The sequence below is a fragment of the Eucyclogobius newberryi genome, unplaced genomic scaffold (genome assembly GCF_026437365.1).
Source record: "Eucyclogobius newberryi isolate DKJ021-1_F unplaced genomic scaffold, fEucNew1.0.hap1 SCAF_3, whole genome shotgun sequence".
NCBI classification, from domain to species: Eukaryota; Metazoa; Chordata; class Actinopteri; order Gobiiformes; family Gobiidae; genus Eucyclogobius; species Eucyclogobius newberryi.
In genome coordinates this window covers 25,821,482-25,839,558 of record NW_027315945.1, presented here as the reverse complement: position 1 = coordinate 25,839,558, position 18,077 = coordinate 25,821,482, and the positions used below count along the sequence as shown (strand labels likewise).

General features: G+C 39.3%; 1 protein-coding gene across 1 annotated transcript; it reads right to left on the bottom strand.

Annotated features, from left to right (window-relative positions):
* Positions 1-92: 92 nt before the first annotated feature.
* limd1a (LIM domains containing 1a) lies at positions 93-15,761 on the bottom strand. Its single transcript, XM_072461233.1, has 8 exons — positions 14,240-15,761; positions 10,020-10,121; positions 6,233-6,300; positions 5,104-5,166; positions 3,780-3,910; positions 1,249-1,300; positions 948-1,016; positions 93-792 (listed from the first exon to the last, which is right to left on the bottom strand). The coding sequence occupies exons 1-8, from the start codon at positions 15,360-15,362 to the stop codon at positions 658-660; spliced, it is 1,743 nt and encodes a 580-aa protein (XP_072317334.1). The 5' UTR covers positions 15,363-15,761; the 3' UTR covers positions 93-657.
* Positions 15,762-18,077: the final 2,316 nt, after the last annotated feature.

The window sequence follows — 18,077 nt, the reverse complement described above, 5'->3', positions numbered from 1 at the left end:
GAAAACAAAATGGCACTAGTAATGCATTTATTAAATATCCTCAGTCACCAAAGACATTATGGTTGTTAATCTCAATGGCTGTGGGAGATGCCAATGATTACAAACGGCAAAAGTTTAATGTTTATCAAAATAATAAGGACAACAAGAATGCATAAATAAAATATGAATTGTTCTGCACACACCTAAAAGCAACAAAAAAAGGGTTGTAAGTGCTAATCACACCATTTGCCAATTAAGATTAAAAACGGTCTAGTGTCAATAATAGTTAAAGAAATATGAACAACTGAAAATACATCACTGATCTAGACCATTAGCATTTTATTGATTGATTATTTTATCCATGTGCTCAACTCTGCTAAAAAACTAAATCTGAATTGCAAAATTAAGGCACATTTTGAATGATTCCTATAAAATATTTGTCAAGGCAGCTTTGGTGGAAACTTCATTACGGCTTATAATAATAATAATAATAATAATAATAACAATAATAATAATAATAATAATAATAATAAAAAACCTTCCAGGACAAGTCAACTTCATTAACACATATAACACAAAAACACAGTGCTTTTTTTGTATTGAATTGTCCACGTGTGCTGTCTGGCTATGCAGTAGCACCAGCAATCCACCAGATGTCACTCTTTATCCACAGCAGCGTTAGTAAGCGACTGAGGAGACAGGAGAGGGGCCATTGTGCTCTAGATGCTTCATATGACACGAGTGGCACAGGAGGTGGCCGTCCAGAGGGTAACAGCGATGACCCTCCTCATCGTTCAGCTCCATTTGGCAGTCCTAAAATAGAGAATACATATATTATCACAGGCCTATAATGTGCAATCATGATGCCTTTTCAACATTTGGCAAGAAATTACCAATGTTTTTTTTTCAAGAATGTGGATGCTCTGTTAATTTCAGGGGCCATTTAACAGAGAGAAAATCAGTCCTACCTCACAGTGATAGCACTCCACATGGTAATCACTGTCCATAGATACGACTCGAATAGTTTCATCTGAGCCCTGGAAAATAGATTATTATTGTGAGCAGAAATACTCCAGCGTGGTTTAGTTTAGTTTATTAAGATCCCCATTAGCTCCTGCAAACCAGTTGCTATTCTTCCTGGGGTCGTAGCATTTAAAAACCCATAACTGACACAAAGAAAAGTAAATATTGATGAACGAGAATAATGCGTCGATGTGTGTACAAATAGCTATTAAGGAGTTATTGTTGGTGCAAATTCGAGTGGTTTACCTCCGAGGGAAGAATAGGCTGGTTACAAGCGGCACACTTTGGAGCAAGGACCCTGTAAATTAGAGATGAGAGATGAAGCTGTAAGAAATTGTTCAGCTTTGAAATTGTTACATTTACTAGACAGATGTAAGTGTCCAAAAAGGGTTTAAGTTTTCTGACGGTACCTAAACTCGCAAACATTCTTTGTTCTTTTTCCTGTCTATATTCAAGTCTTGGCTCAACATAGGCAGTGCCAGGGTTGCAGATGTGCTGGCTTTCCTTCAAATATGTGACTCTTATTTAAAAAGGCAGAAAAAAGGGGGGGGTAGATGTATTTATTATTGCCATGCAGTTTTGTGCAGCTGGCAGGCACCTGGAGCTATGAGTGAATAACAAAAGGCCTTTGAGCGCGGACAGACATGACTGTGGTTTAAAGTCAACACGTAGCTTTATTCGCAATAAGATCGGTCTGATTTCATCTGCGTGGCGCACATATGTGAGCGTTGGCTGACAGCGGAAGCCCATGTGCTTCTTTTTGTACATGGTGTCCCAACAGGAAGAGCCGCAGGAGAGCTGCTGCTGTGTTTGACTTTCGATTATAATGAACGATACTGAGAAAATGTGTGTCACAGAGTTCACAGTGCACATTTTAAAGATGGAAAAGTCATTCTCCAACTGCGATGATGATTTGGGTCTCCAAAGATAATCATTTAACATTTTAATGAAGGGATGGCATGTTAATTGGTGTTTTTTTATAATCATTACTGTCCTAAACATGGGTTTTTAGAGTGATTATGTAATAGATATGGCTGTGGCAATCCCGATTAACAAGTTAAAGCAACACTATTATATCTTCTGAATGGCAAAAAGTCCTCAGACGGTTGCAGATAAAACAGGAAGCTGAAACCCATGATGAGCATCTTTATTAACCAGAAATTAAAAATAGTTTTTTTCATAAGACAGTAGCCTCTCAGAAGGATGTTATAATTGCCAAAGTATCCATGGGTAAAATAAGAGCGACTGGGAGGACAAGTTTGGAATCGTGGAGCATTAACACTCAGTAATTTACTGGAGAGACTGCAATAAAAGTATTATAAGCATTATTCTAACCTAAGAAACATAATCAAGACTCATTTCACAATGCACATTATAAACAGGAGCATTAGAATGGAAGATGAGAATGGAACATGTGCTCTTGGTCTAATGCATGAGTCACAGGTATTTCAAAACACATTTACAGAAGTTTAATCTACGGGGTTAGCAGATTTGATATATAACAACCCAATAGAGACAGGATATTTTGTCACAGCAGAGCACATTATATTACTTAAAGGTTGCTCTATGTCATTTTTCTGGAGGAGAATGGACAGAGTGGTCAGAATGGACACAAGTCTTCAGTCGTTCTCACAAACTTGCTCTATATTTGTCCAGAGCAAACAGAGTGTCCCAGTGTCAACAACATGGTGTGACGGACCACTCTTGTGACGCCCCTCCTCATCTCCCAGACTGCACTTCTCATGTGTCGGCTACACGTGGCAACTCAGACAACCCCAAACCAACCTGATGTGGGAGTAGCAGGGGAACGTTATGAGGCTAAAGCTGCGATACGACATGGAAGCTGAAGCCATGACTATTTTAACACGCTAAACTAACTATACACGCTCTGTAACACAAACCCCAGCCACAATGATCAAGATCCTTCTGTAAATTGAGATTATTCAGGTCACAATAAAATCACAAGATAATGACAGTTTTGAATAAATAACGTATTTCCTGTTCTAGCTATACTCTAAAAAGTAACATTAACTTCACAGTGTGTCTTCATAAAGCTGGACACATTGAAGAAAACTGTGATTTAATTGATATAAACACTTCCTAAACACTTCAACTTTAACTATAATTTAATCACTCACTGCACTGTTCACTTTCTGCACTACATATGTAAATCTGTGCAACTGTAAATGTGTGTACATATTAAGCCAATTTTTTTACTTTATGTTTACTTATTTTTTATATCTTTATAGCTTATTATTATGACTTATTCATTGTTCATTCTTTGTTATTTGTGTTGCATCGAATCACCAAGACAAGTTCAAGTTCTTATGTTTGAGAATTTTGTTCATTAACAATAAACCCATTCTGATTCTGATAAATGAAGGATTTACATGTTGTTTGGTCATCTTAACTCATAAATAAAAAAGTGTGACATTTTTCTTTTACAGTATCATAATAGTGGCTCTAAAATTGTATATTGTGTCATCCCTAGTCACATAACTTACTATATTGGCATGTGTTCAATAATGATAGATAGAACAACATTTTTAGACTCTATATTTATCGTGTGTTGATTTTCATTGCCATAAAGGAGAACGTTGTTTTGTAGTATGAAGAGATTTTGAGCTGTTGAGGATTGAATTAAGTAAACTAAAGTGATTAATTATGCTTGAAAAGGGTTCATTCGGATTAATATGCTTAAAGAGATCGTGTCAGTGGCAAAAAGCAACATATGACGCTTCCAAATGTGTCATCATGATAGGCCCAGTAAGACGCACCTGTGATAGTCTTTGACACAGTAGATCTTGTTCTCAGTGTCAACAGTGAAAGGCACTCCATCCAGACTCTCATTACAGATAATACAGCGGAAACATCCTGGGTGGTAGGACTTCCCCAGAGCCTGCAGAATCTGGCAAAACAGAAACAGATAATAGGACGTGGATTTTCAGTCAAATCAAGATCTAATAGTTTCACATTATCAGTGGATCAACTTTTAAATTGTCAGGTCTTAAGGCAAGTTTATTTGTAGAGCACAATTTGTACACAAGACAATTCAAAGTGCTTCACACAGCAGGAAAAATGCATTCAAATCACAAAGGCATGACAGAAATCACAAAACAGTTTAAGACATGAAAGAGAAGAGTGCAAATAGATTCCCTTTAGTCATATGCACAGCTAAACAAAACTTAGATTTGGACATTGACATATTAGAAGCAAAGCAAATCTGTCAGCAAAAGTTTGGAAGTCAGACATTGGTGGAATGTTCTTGAAATCAAGATAAAAAAAAAACGTATTTCTTTGTATTTTAATATGAAAATATGAACTGACTCAAGAATGTTTAATCATTTAATACACAGAAAGATTTATAATATTACATTACCGGTATATATTATTCATTTCGCCCAATACTATATTAAAGAATAAGAGAAGTGCAAATACAGCTTTTTTTTTTAATCTATTGATTTTATTTTGATCTTGCATATTTGCAAATACCAAATAGTGCTGAGACTTTCCGTAAAAGAATGTGACAAACTGATCCAAACTACCAGAAAATGCAAAAACACTGAGAACGCAATGAGATATTTGATATAAGTGTGTCCAGTAAAGAGTCTTATAATTCATAAAAGCTCTGACATCATATAAAACACCAGGAGGAAATAGGAAACATATTTGTGTGTTTTGTAGAGTTAACACCACACATTAAGCTGCTTGTTATGAGTCACAAGCAAGAATAGAAAGGCTGGATCATTCAGGAAGAAGAAAATCCAGGGCAAATGTTAATATCTAACCAACATTAAATGTCAATCGCATAAAAAAATCAAGAGATGGGACAAAAACAAAGAGAGCATCTGCTGCCACACAGAAAATAATCCGATTTTGTAACTCATTTGTAAGCTTAAGTACCAAGAAGTAGACGGAATAGAAACTGCATGCGCCGAGCCAATAGTGGTCTTAAGTCTTTATCCAGATGTAGCCACAGAAAATCCATTCACAGAGAGGCAAGAGTCAGGATTTCCACACACACACACACACACACACACGCACACACACATACATACACACACACACACACACAAGTCCGCAGAGGTTACTGGCACTCACCATGTCCATGATCAGATGTCCACATGCGTTGCACTTGTCTGCAGACTGCTGGAAGCCTGAGTACTTCAACATAGAGAAGACCACAGTGATGTAATTTAAATGTATTTCATTACTCTTGCGCAGACATCGATGAGCAGCTTTGGGAGCATCAACAAAACCTCAATTTGATTTCATAGCAATGCAGTAATTTCCTCTTTTGTAATGCAATTTTTTTTGTGTGCAATGTGATTTCGCGGTGGTTTTCAAGAGTGACATTTAAATAGATGCAGTAGAGGAACCACAGTCCTCTTAAGCCTTATTATGTGCTGCCTTGTACTCAGCTTCAATAGGGAAAGGCCAAACTCACAAAGAAACAGGTGAGAAGAGTGTTCCGGAAAGAGGGAGCACAATAACTCTTTGAATTTCAAGCTAAAAGTCCTACAATATGCATGGATTGATGGAAGTCCTATGTTATGCAAAACTACACCACGTTATATGTTCTCATCAATAGTGTGTTCATGTTCGATTGACCTTGTAATATTAGGCTTGGTCCTTCTTAAGAACTCAAAATAGCTTTCATCAGGTGTTAATCCAGGAATTTAGACGTTTTCAAAGTTGACAAATATAGACCAAGGCTGAGGTGTTCAAATGTAGTTAAAAAGTCAAAATAATGCTTAATATAGGACCTAAAAGCTTGCAGCATATTGAAAAAATATGCACATTTAGAAGTGATGTTCTAAATATGCCATTGTACCATATTTAAGCATGTACAGGTGATAATAAAATGAGAGAAATGTGATCATCTAAGGCATAATTCACTCCCCAGTAAGATTGGCCTGACTGGCGTTACTTCAATAAACCACAGCAAAGCAGCGTCTCTTGTTCCTGACCTCCTTTCAGTGCCACCCAGGGAAGGAAACCGATATGAATGGGCACCATAAGATGCTGAAAACAGGTCACAAGGTCATGCACCCGGACCTAAATTACATTTGGACCACTAGATGTCAAGACGTACACTAAAGCCGTTTAAAGGAAATTTAGATAAAAATAACCCAATTCAGCAAAGTATGACATAATGCATGGTACATATAGGTAGAAAATGTTGGGTTTTATTTTCAATTTGAACTGTCAAAATATCATATCGACTTACCAAAAAGTCTTCTTCACAGAAAACCTTTCCTCCAACATAATAGAACGCTTTACCCCGCAACCGTCGACCTACAAAATAAACAAATAAATAATAGAGAGTCAAACGTGAAAAGACATACATATGAAAATGACTCTATTACGTAACAACATGTCAAATTGCCCATTATTACAAACCACTAGGACATTGTAACAGACATCAGACAATACTTTTATTCTAATTGATGTTATTCATGATCTTTTGTTGGCCGATGTCTTTATGTCATTTTATACTTTTTTATTCCTAATTTTGCTCTCTGGTCCTGTTCTGTTTGTTTTGTTTTTTGTTATAGAGAATATATAGAGATACTGAATGAAATTGTCTGTGCCTTTTAGAAATCTTCCAGACAAGACTTTCCGACTCAGAAAATAGCACTTACAGCTTATGCATAATGACTAAGATGATTAATAGCAGCCATTGGAAGGTAATGAAGCCTCTTGCAATATTCATCATATCCTGCAAATACATCATCTCAAGCCGACCTAAGATATGTTTCTCAATATAACACTGTCCCAGTGCTGATCTGCCGTGCATGGGACCAGGACCACATCTGGACAAAACATACTGCGGGAAATTGGTGATTTAATCCACTTATAAGACAGGTGCAACGAATTAAACTACCTGCTCTATTAGATTTCATGGCCACACCAGACTCGCTGCTCTGTGTGTACTTTTCCTGTGGTTATTCCTCGTTTCCGGTCTGTGATTGTTTGTATCATTTTTTCTTTTCTTTTTTTGACACAAATGCAACACACACCAATGTACAGAAACGCATCGTGGGCTTTATGTAACTCTGCTTTGCTCAGGTCCCACAGGAAGAGGGAACATTCCACGCATTTTCCAAAGGAAGGGGGGGCAACAAGGGGTTAACTGTGGATAACATGGGCCCCTGGTTCATCTGGTTCCTGGCATACCTGCCTCTTTGTTGTTCAAATGAAGCCAGAACAGAAGCTTCATTTATAAAGAAAGCAATAGAAATAGTCGAGGTTCATTAAATAACACTGTGTGATGATTATTGTTAACATGTTACAAACTCTTTTAAGAATGTTTTTCTCAGGTAATTCATTGCAAATACATAAGATAATTAGGGCTGTCATTAATGATGGTTTATTATTATTAGTCGACTATTATTTCTACTGTATACTGAGACTTTTTAAATACATTATCAAACAAGGAGGAGGCTTTGAGATAGGGAATATGGACTAATAAATTGTATTATTGATCAAATAAAAATATAATTTATTGACATTTGTATCTAATAATTTCAATGTCTTTGTTATAAAAGGTATTTTTCAATGCGTTTTAGAGTCAATATAGTCCAGATAATCAAAATATATGCAAAATATAATATATACATTTTTAAGATAGAAAAAATTGTATTGTCTACAATACAATATAGTCAAATTCAATAAAAAATATAGTTGTAAAACCATATTCCATTCCACTGTTTTATTGAATATCATTATGTCACAGAGTGTTTTTTTCACCAGCAATTTGGGTGGAAAAATCAAATCATCTTGTGATTCCCATTTGTAAACTGGACAAACCAATTTCATTCTTTAAAAACATTATTGACAATAAAATAATCTGCCTTGACAACATAATAACGGCCAAAATTGCTCAGAAAAGGGACAAAAGGCAAATATAATAGAGCAGCCACCTGGACGTTTTGATCCATTTGAGGCAATTACCTTCAGACCTTCTATAAGTGAAGAGAGGATGACAGTGAGATAGGGGCCACCCTCTTCCCACATTCCTCTCTCCAATGAGACCGAGAGCAAGGCCTGGAGCTTTGTGTGGCGATAAGAGCTTAATTAAAGTCAGGAGTCAGAGACCACGTTTGGAAAGGTGCCTCAAAATGACTGCACTTTCATAAAAATGTAAAGCACCTGAGGAGGACCAGAGCCAGAACACAGGGCCGTTTCTAATCAAAAATAAATTTGATTTGTGTAATTCCGAACAGAAAATAAGCAATTTACTAGCAGGAATTTCAGATGCTGCTTTAAAACAATCAAAGCTCTTGGTGTCCCTCAGATAGCACCCTCACTGAAACTTAAGAAAATATATTCGGAAAGCGAACAACACCTGGAGTGATTGGTCAAAGCCATAGAAAGCTCCTGTCCAGATGTAAGCATACCACAGGACTTTACCCTGCGCATGGTCAGTATCAATTCATCTGCACATTATTAACTGTGAATATTTTCAATCATTCTCTAGTAGTTTGTTACATAAAACAACTCCACTAATGAACTTCTTCAATCTTCAGCTGCTGCACCAGGTTTGAGTGTTGAGCCTTTGAGTGTTTGTCAAGGACTGACTGCAGAGACGTCCCCCGCTGTGCAGGACATCAGCTCACAGCAGCAGGAATGTCCTTCCCCTTCAACAAACACTGAGCCAACCACACCAAATCAAGTAGGTGACAACGTTGTAGTCCTTTTGACGATTCATCGGCTGATAGTGTCTTAGTCGACTATATGTTTTATTACGGACTACGGATGGAAATATCTTTGAGCTAAATCTGGTGTATTTACAGCCGTTCATTAATACATGCTGTCACATTCAAACAATTAAATAAACTAAACTATTAGGATAATGAGGATTTAAATGGACTGTATTGTGGCACGAGATCCTAATCATTTTAAGAGCTTTAGGGAGTGCAATGCCACGCCCCCTTTGATGCACACATGTCTTTAGTCGACTAAGAATTTATTTAATCAACTACAGTCCTAGTAGGTAAGGCTCGTAAAAAAAAAAAAGAAGAAGTTTATAGTTATATTTATAATTTCCACAATGGCTTTGTCATGAGAAAAAGTTCCTTCAAAGTTTGACCTCTGCTCCAAACCAAATACTTTTACTGATCATTGATGATTTCAAATCAGTAGATCTCATTGTGGTTAAAATTCAATGAACTGCACATTCCTATAGGTGAAACTAACTGCATGGTGAGCCTTGACACCAGCTGAATGTGGTGGGCAGTGTGCTCTCTCAATAGTAACAGTGTTTGTCATGTGGAGCCTCTCTGACACTCAGCTCAGTGTCCTTTAGCAGCTCACTGAGCGAGAGCCCAGCCTGCATACCGCCCCAGCTGAGAGGCATTCCCATGGAGCTGGAAGCTACTGCATGCATAACCCGCATTGGCCCCACATGAGGCCAGCTACGAGCGGTGTGTGGTGAGTAAACTCCTCTTTTAAGACCACTTTTAAGACACTAGTTTCCCTTTTTCTGAGTCTCACAAACAGCCGTTCAGAGGAAGGGCACGAGCAAACACAGAGAGGTTGGCCCTTCAAGGCTGTAAGCTGAAAGGTCAAAGGTGAGGTGGAATAATGTGGCTGTGCAGGGGTGATAACAATCCCAGAAATATTTAGCAGCAAAAATAAACTAATACAAATATCTGAATACTAAACAAGTGTACGTCTGAAAGTACATAAATAAAAACTGAAGGCAGTACACGGCAGCAAAGGGGTTAGGAAATACATTTTGATGAATTTAGAAGAAAGAATAAATGAAGAATTTAGGGCAAATGTAAAATTCATCATGTCTTTCTATAGGAGGTGTAACTGACACACCCTGAAACCAAACACCAGTATAGTGATCCCAGAATAATTGTGTGGTTTTGCTCGAGGCAGCAGTGAGTGAGGAAAGAGGAAGTGCTTTTATAAAGAACAGGGTCTTTGACGACACAAGACTAAACCAAGACAAAAGATGAAAGTCTTAAGAATAAATGGGGGGACATTGTGTGAGGTGTACTTACTGCAGGCGCTGCAGGTGAAGCAGCTGTCGTGGTACAAGCTGCCCATGGCCTGACAGGCCTGGCCAGCTCCGTGCACAGCTTTGTTGCACTTCACACAGAGCCCTGAAACACAACGCACAGAAGAGGGTCACATGTTTGAGTTAACAGTTCTGAAGGACAGAATAAAAGTGGATTATGATCTGTTACGTGCTTGTATTACTTTGGTTTTGTACATACATTAAAGAGACAAATATATGAATATCATATTCATCTGATGTGACCAATGTATAAAGTAGACAAGAAACAACACTTCTTCAAAGTCAGGAAGCTGGGTGCAGTGTGTGTTATTAAAAGAGGAAATAGGTATATTTGATCTGGCTGGAACATGGTATTAGATCTTTGATAAAAATGTGTATTTATCATATTGCATCAGCACTCTAATCAAAATGGTAAAGAAGGATCCAAGAAAAACTAACTGTATATTGTCCCATGCGTTTATAGGAAAGTGTGTTGCCCTACAGCATCTCACCCTGACACTGTTTCCTGAGCGTTCAAACCACACTGTTGGTTTAGGCTGAAGCATTTGACAACCACCATCGCCACTGACCATGAACAGCTCTGACAGATAACAAGTCATTTCTAAAGCGCTTTCAGATTAGAATGACTTGTAGTTGTCGCAGAAGCTTAACAAATCTATTTACCTTCTTTACATGAAAAAATATAAAACTTAGGGTTGTAAGATACCCAGATACTTATCGATACCAGAACAAATATCGAGGCTAGATAAGTGTCAATAGCTCCATTTCGTCATTTATAGGGCAAAGTTGGACCTTTCCTGAATAGTTGTATAAGGTGTGTTTACACTTGCCCAATCACCACATCAAAATTGGGACTAAAACCCGGACTAGACCAGGACTGTTCCTTAGTATTGAAATTGAAATCGCGAATGAAAAATGTCAAAAACACTCACGCTGATTTGACCTGATTCAGCATTTCATAAAGACAATGACACTTGTGTTTCAAGGGTAACAGAGCGCCCGCTGCCTCCAAAAACACTGTTCTTCAAATGTTTCCACTCGTAGACCATCAGTGTCAGACAACATACAATAGGACTATAAATATAGACACTCAGCCGACCCTGCCATCAGTGAGGATACATTATCAGAGGACTCAGTGTGACTGGAAAAAGATTAGAGATAACACTTCAGTATTCTTAGAAAACAGTGGAATGCAGAAATCAGAAGCTTGTTTATAGAATAAGCATCACTTAAGGACTTAGGAAAGCCAAACTATATTTACACGGACAATATAATGCTTTGAATGAAGTGATATTCAAGCTATAGAGCCTTTAAATATTGACAGCTAATCTGGGAAACAACCTTAAAACCCAGATACTAAATGATACAAAAACTGTTATCAAAACTACATTCTAATTTTATCAACACTGAACAAAGAAGTAAGACACATTTGACGAAGTTGAACCTTTCCTGAACGGTTTTAGAACTAGAACAAGACCACATGGCACTATTAGAGAAATGATCATTGTTTTGCATTGAAATGTACATGCTATTGTGAGTAAAAATGCAGCTTTTAAATAGCATTGCAGTATCAAAATTAGCATTTGAGTACCGGGTATTGAAATACTTTTTAGTATTGTAATAAAGTTTGGAATGTTTGTATTGTGACAAGACTTTATACATTGACAGGGTCTATCTTAATTTCCTGTCAAGTGATGTTTCTTCTGACTGAGATACCTGTACTTTTTCCAATATTTGTGTGGAAAAATCTACTTTTGACAGCTGTCCAATATTCCAAAATATTTGGATTATTCAGGGACTAAAAATGCTGGCTTCAAAACTGGGGGAAGGGAAACAAAACATCAATTCCTTCTTCACTTTTCCCAGCTGTCAAAACCTGAGGAGGGTATACTTTCTGCAAACACCAGGCCAATTTAGCAGTGAAAACATGTTTAAAAGCCTTGACTCAGAACTACTCTTGAAACCCAAATTTGCCACTGGAATTTGAGTTTACAAAATGAAATGAATGGTGCTGTGTCTTCATGCTAGTCAGATATTAAAACAGGCATGGGAAAGACAGGAAGTCAATTGAAACACATTAACTCGCCTCTAGAATCCACTGGAGTAGAACTATTTTACAGCCAGATGGGATAAATTAATGCTGCAGGGGGACAAAAAAATGGACTAAACGCTTAAATAAGTGTGTATATATTACCAAGATGTATTACAACTCCACGAGCTCTCAATCTCACACACTCAAGCCTTCTAATGCCGGACAAAGAGAAGTCTACACGTTTACCCTGCACATCCATTAGTTTGTCCAGTCATGCATTGAGCTGCACATCAGGCACCTCTTAAATTATCAGGACTCTTTGTATCTTAATGGCTCGTTTCTAAAATTCCTCCCTGTCTTCCTCCAGACATTCCTCTGCGTTCCCTCGGTGCAGCCGTTTGGCACCAGACCACTTTCCCAGAACCTCCATCTGCACTTATGCCAATCAGCACTCTACACTTGTTGCACTGAGGCCCAATACAGCTGTGCTAAAGGGCAACATGCAGTCACAGTCGGGTTAATGGGTTAAACGAGCACAGGAAAACTGCAAACGTGCAAATACACAGCTAAAAATGTTTCAAATTACAATTACAAGTAAGTAAGACTACAAAGTAAATACACAAAAACACTACTCAAAACACTAACCAATTGTTTATACAAAACTGTTGCAATTAAGCAGTTTAAAGCTGTGAGCTTATGTTCCTGATACATTTGTCATTCATTTGTCATTATTAAAGTATTTTGTCATTTAGTTTTTGACTAGAATCACACTGCAGTAGCATCTTAACTGGCAGGATTTCACTTGCTGAGGAGCACTATGAATGTATTGCAGTGATGGAAAGTAACAAAGAACAAAAGTAAAAGTACTTAAGTCAAACTTAGCATTTGTCCCATACTTTAGTAAATTTCACAGTGGATTACTTATTACATTTACTTCACTATATCTGTACTTTCTACTTACCTATTCTTTTTTTTTACTTTTGAATGATTTGTTTGAGACCGAATGGGTAAGGCGTTATTTTTTAGCATGTTCATAGTTTGAGTTAACTCCCAACTTTGAGCAAACATAATTTGTTTGTTGTTTGTTTTTGTAAATCAAGAGAATTCCTTTTTACATGTTGATATGTTTCTCTTTTTAAAAGTACATTTTTAAAAGGGTACTTCTTTACTTCTTCTTCTACTTCTTTTACTCTTTTACGACGCACCAACAATGAGTTGTTTCTTCCACCTCTGCTGTATTGCTATCTAACCTGACTAACCTAATGAATATAATCAAAGTCTATTTATAACCCAAGAATAATAAATGCATCCCTTAATTCCTGAGCCTCTTGAATGAACGTTGTGGAGCATGTGTCAAACTGGCCTCCACCAGCTCCTCCGCTGAAACAACATGACTCAGAGGATGAGCCTTGTCCTGGTGGGAAACTTCATTCAGGAACTGTGTGGGCTCTACGTGGGACCGTATCAGTAAAAATAGATAAACTGTAAAACCTCCACTTGCGCTGATTACACACTGTGCCCTCCCACACATGTAGAATATTCAGACCACGGCACTATTTCTGAGCCTTGTCGTGACAGTGACATTTGCAGCAAAACACAAATAAACGTTCAACGGGGGGCTGTGTGCGGAGGGTCTGAAACGCACTCATGGCATCTCAGCAGTGTCTGGACTGTGTGGCCATGGCTTTGCACCACTTTATAATAGCTACACCTGACCTAGACCAGCCTTAATAAAGCATGAACACCTTTGAAATGCATTACAAAACATGGCACTACAGGTCAATAAAAGTGAACGTTTTGAATGACATCCTTAAGTAGTTACTCATTCTGAATCATTCATTAGTTATTATGAAGTGTGACCTTTTCTTCAAGTGCAGCTTTATGCATTCAAAACTACCACATATAGTAATGCCTTTCAAAACCATAGATGTATCTTCACATTCTTTATAAATGTACTATAAAAAACACTATCTTCAAAGTAATGTGTTTCGCATATAACTTGAGATATCAATCAGTAATAGTAAAAATATAAAATGACTGTATATTGTGATGTATACTTTGAGACCTGAGGTAGATACATGCAAACCTTTACACTGTTTGTGTTTGTTGAGGACAGGAGGACACAGGAGGACCCCCGCCCTCCTTGGTGTCAGGTCACAACAAAGTCTTACCAAAGTAATCCTGCTTTGGTTGTGAATCCATCTCGTTTTCCAGGCGCTTAGTGATGGCTTCTAATTTTATTTCGGCTGCTGTGGGGCCCTGGTCAAGGGCCAATGTGACGGGAGACTGGCAAGGCATCAGTGCAGACTGTGGGGCCTCAGGGATGACCGCCTCTCCGCTCTTTGGCATTTGGCTCACACTTTGACCTTGGCTGGGACTTCTAGTGACATGTATAACAGACGTCGGCACATCTTTAGCCGTCAGTGTGTCCGCTGGCACAAGAGCGGGGCCATTGTGGTTGCTCAAAGGTTTGGAAGTTGGAGATGAAGTGTACTGAGTAGTCGGTTGTTGTGGAGAGGACTGGCACACACTGAACTCCGCTCCTCCCGTGAAGGCGCTCAGGGGCAGGGACGGGACGGGCTCCGGTTTGGCGGGACCCTGGTGGTCACTTGCCCATCCTTTACCCGGGTTCACCGGCGAGGCTCTGGGCTGAGATGAAAGGCTGCTGCTGGTGCTGCTGGGGCCGGGCAGAGCCGAGTTATGCTGCGGGGACCGGGGCGCATCGCGTCCCGCGGATGAAGTTTGGGAAAGTTGCGCGTCTGTCGCTGGAGCCCAGGACGCGGCGGGACCGGCCGGTTGGCGATGCACAGGAGACGCGTGTCCTGAGGCCGCGCATGTGTTGTGTTGGTACGACTGCGGGTCTGGGCTCTCCCGGTGGTCGTAGTTGTTCCCGTGGCCGTGCGCTCTGGCGGCGGCGGTTGGGGGCTCGGGTGGGAGCAACCCAAAGTGCGCGTACTGAGCCGCGGCGGCCGGAGCGGAGAGCATGGGGGGCTTGGCGGCCGCCTCTCCGGACTGTCGCGCGCTGTTCAGCGGCGGTCGGTCTTTGGTGTAGTACGCGTTGTTGTGACCCCCGTTCATTCTCAGAGCCTGGTTGTTCTTGGCCATCTCCTCCTGCTGCTTTTGGATGTGTATTTTCGTCATTTTGGAGGCGAACACTCTCCTCGTCTCTTCAAAGTCCGGGTTGTTGCCCGCGTCTCTCCTCATTCGGAACAGTCCGTCTCGGGACGCCTCGTACATGTTCAAGTCCTCGATGAACTTGCTTGCCTCGAGTCCCAAATCTTCGTATTTGTCCATTTTGAAAGTAGTCGATTTTATTCCAATGGAAAAAAAGTTACCAGTCCCAGTTTGTCCTCACAGAAGTCCAAAGTCCCGCTGCAACTTTGTTCTTCCAGTCGCTCTGATCCGCGGTGCAGCGCAGAAATGTCCCGGCTCGCTGACCTGCGGTGTCCAGCTCAGCTCTGCTCAAACAGACGCTTGTGTGTGAAATCAGAGCCGGTCCCGGGCCCGCTATAAGGGCCCCCTCCCTCCTCCCGCCGCGCAGCCCCACCGGGAAAGACTCATTCAAAACTTTGTCCTGCGAAAACACTCACGAAGTTGGTAAAAGTCGATAATGCGCCGGCTCCTTCGACAATGGCACGTAAAGAACAACGTAGATCAGTGTTGCCTTGACAGAAGCGCGCGGGCAAACCGGGGTAAACCGGGGGGGGGGGGGGGACAGGAGCGCTGCTGGACGTGGCCGCGGCCGAGACTGAAAACAGTGTGTTTTTAAAGGCGCAGCGCCGGAGCGCGATGTGCGCAGCTGCGGCGCTTTGGTCCAGTCATAAACATTTAAGAGTAATCTACAGAGAAAGAGGCATTTTAGTGTTAAGGTTAAAGTAATAGGGTACAAATAGCCACATACAATAAAATAGGCTACACTCCCACTGTGTTAATATGTGATAAAATAAAAGAGGCTAATAGACTACAACAGGGACAGATTCAAAGATACATTCTTTCCCCTTTGCTTTTCAATATATTTGGACTCCTTGTGTAGTAATTTGCATAATAATTAGTCCCTGCGTGTTTGGCACTGGATTCTCTTCCTGACACAATGAGTCTGGGGACAATGGCTCGTTATCCGTGGATTCCAGATCTATTGCTCATTGTTTGGTTGCCATTACAAACCATTTGTATTTACTTAAACTCAAGATTTAGATCAAACTGTTAATTAGAGTGATTGGCTATTTGTCTCCTAATTAAAATCATTTTGAATTTCAGAGAAAGAATTAAAATGAAATATCTGTCATTAATGATTAACATGTGGGATTGCCCTTGTGAGGTTTTATTGCAGTGTAATTGCAAAGCCTATAAAAAATATAGTCTGATAAACATTTAATCAAACAGAAAACTTTAAAAATCATAACTTAAATACAAACTAGTGTATTTTGAGCTCAGCAATTCCCTTGACAGTGAAGAATTGTAATTCATGTTTCGGAGTGGGCCTGTGATGCCAGCCAAGCTGAAAGAGTTTTACTGAGGTGATTTGTGTAAATAAATAGCCTCGTCTACTAAACCGGTCTACACTTGCCCTGAAAGAGTAAATAGTACTTGATATTATGAGCTCACACTGAAAGAAACCTCTGGGATTGTGGGTTCTGGCGCAGAGATCCAGACCCACCCGTTTCAAGCAGTAGCAACTACCAATTCAAAACATTTAAACACCAAACCATTTAATCATGTTTTACTTCAATAGAGAAAGTCACTAAAACTGTGGGCTTTCCAATAATGCTGGTTGTCATGGAAACTGCAGCGCCAGGAAACGTGAGACATTTTCTCAGGTTGTGACAAAATAAAATGAAAATGTGCTTCAAAATGATGCTTTTGACTCACTTAAAAATCAGAGTCTTGGATTGGCCCTGATGTCACTTTCACTGTCAAATGTTGCACTGACTTGTAGCGGCTGCACAAAACAAGTTTATTTTCATGCTACATTAAAATTATTCAATAGATTTTGAGTTGATTTGTTTCAGTGGATCGTCATTGGAAGAAAAATTAATAGAAAGATTTTCAGTACATGTTGTCATCTAAAGAAATGTAACACCAGGGCTATATTAGTTTTAGTTTAAAGTTGTTTTAGCATTTCCTCAACCTGACACTTTCTAGAAAATACATTCTGGTTTCTTTTCCTGTTATTGTGCGTCTTCGGTGTCTTTTCCTGTCACCTGATCTTTGTTGATAGAGCAGAAATATGGAAAATAACATTGGGTAGTGGAAATCTGTACCCACAATCATGCTCTTTAAATAGTTACACAATAACAGAATATAAAAATAAAACTTCTTCCTTGCACGTAAAAGAGTATGAAAAAAATAACATGGTCCCCATTACCAGTACAATTTTAGAGATTCAAACTGATTTTTATTATGATGAATTATTGTATAATGTTAGGAATATGGGCTGTGAACATGAATGCATACAGGAGCCGATTCATATCCAACTTTCAAAGATGGATCAGTGGACAGTGCCATGAATCCATTTCCGCACCACAGGCATCTGTCCTCGGCCAATGGAAAGCTTTACTCTGATTCATCGCAACCTGAAAATGTCATGATCAGCCTAAAGTAGGTTTAAAGAGCAGAAAAACAATAAATAATAATCCTGTTTTCTTCCGGTGCCATTCAAAAAAAGACCAAGTGCTGTGCGTAATCAGAGAAGCTGTGTGGCTTTAAGCAGAGACAGAAATAATAAAGCCGGATGAGAGGAAGTGACTCAGGGAAACATGCACATGGTGGACATGGAGATGTGGGTACATAGGTACACAGAGACGCAACGACCACGACAACGACTGGCATCAAAGGAGGAGTCTCAGAGGTTACACAACGCATTCAGTTTTATTAAAAATATCAACAATTTGAACATATTTACAATGCACTTTATGGTGAGCGGAAGTTTAGTGGTGTGTCAGTTCAGGTGTACAGATAACTACACAGACGTGGAAATGTTAGTTAGTACATTTATACGTTTTTTTTAGA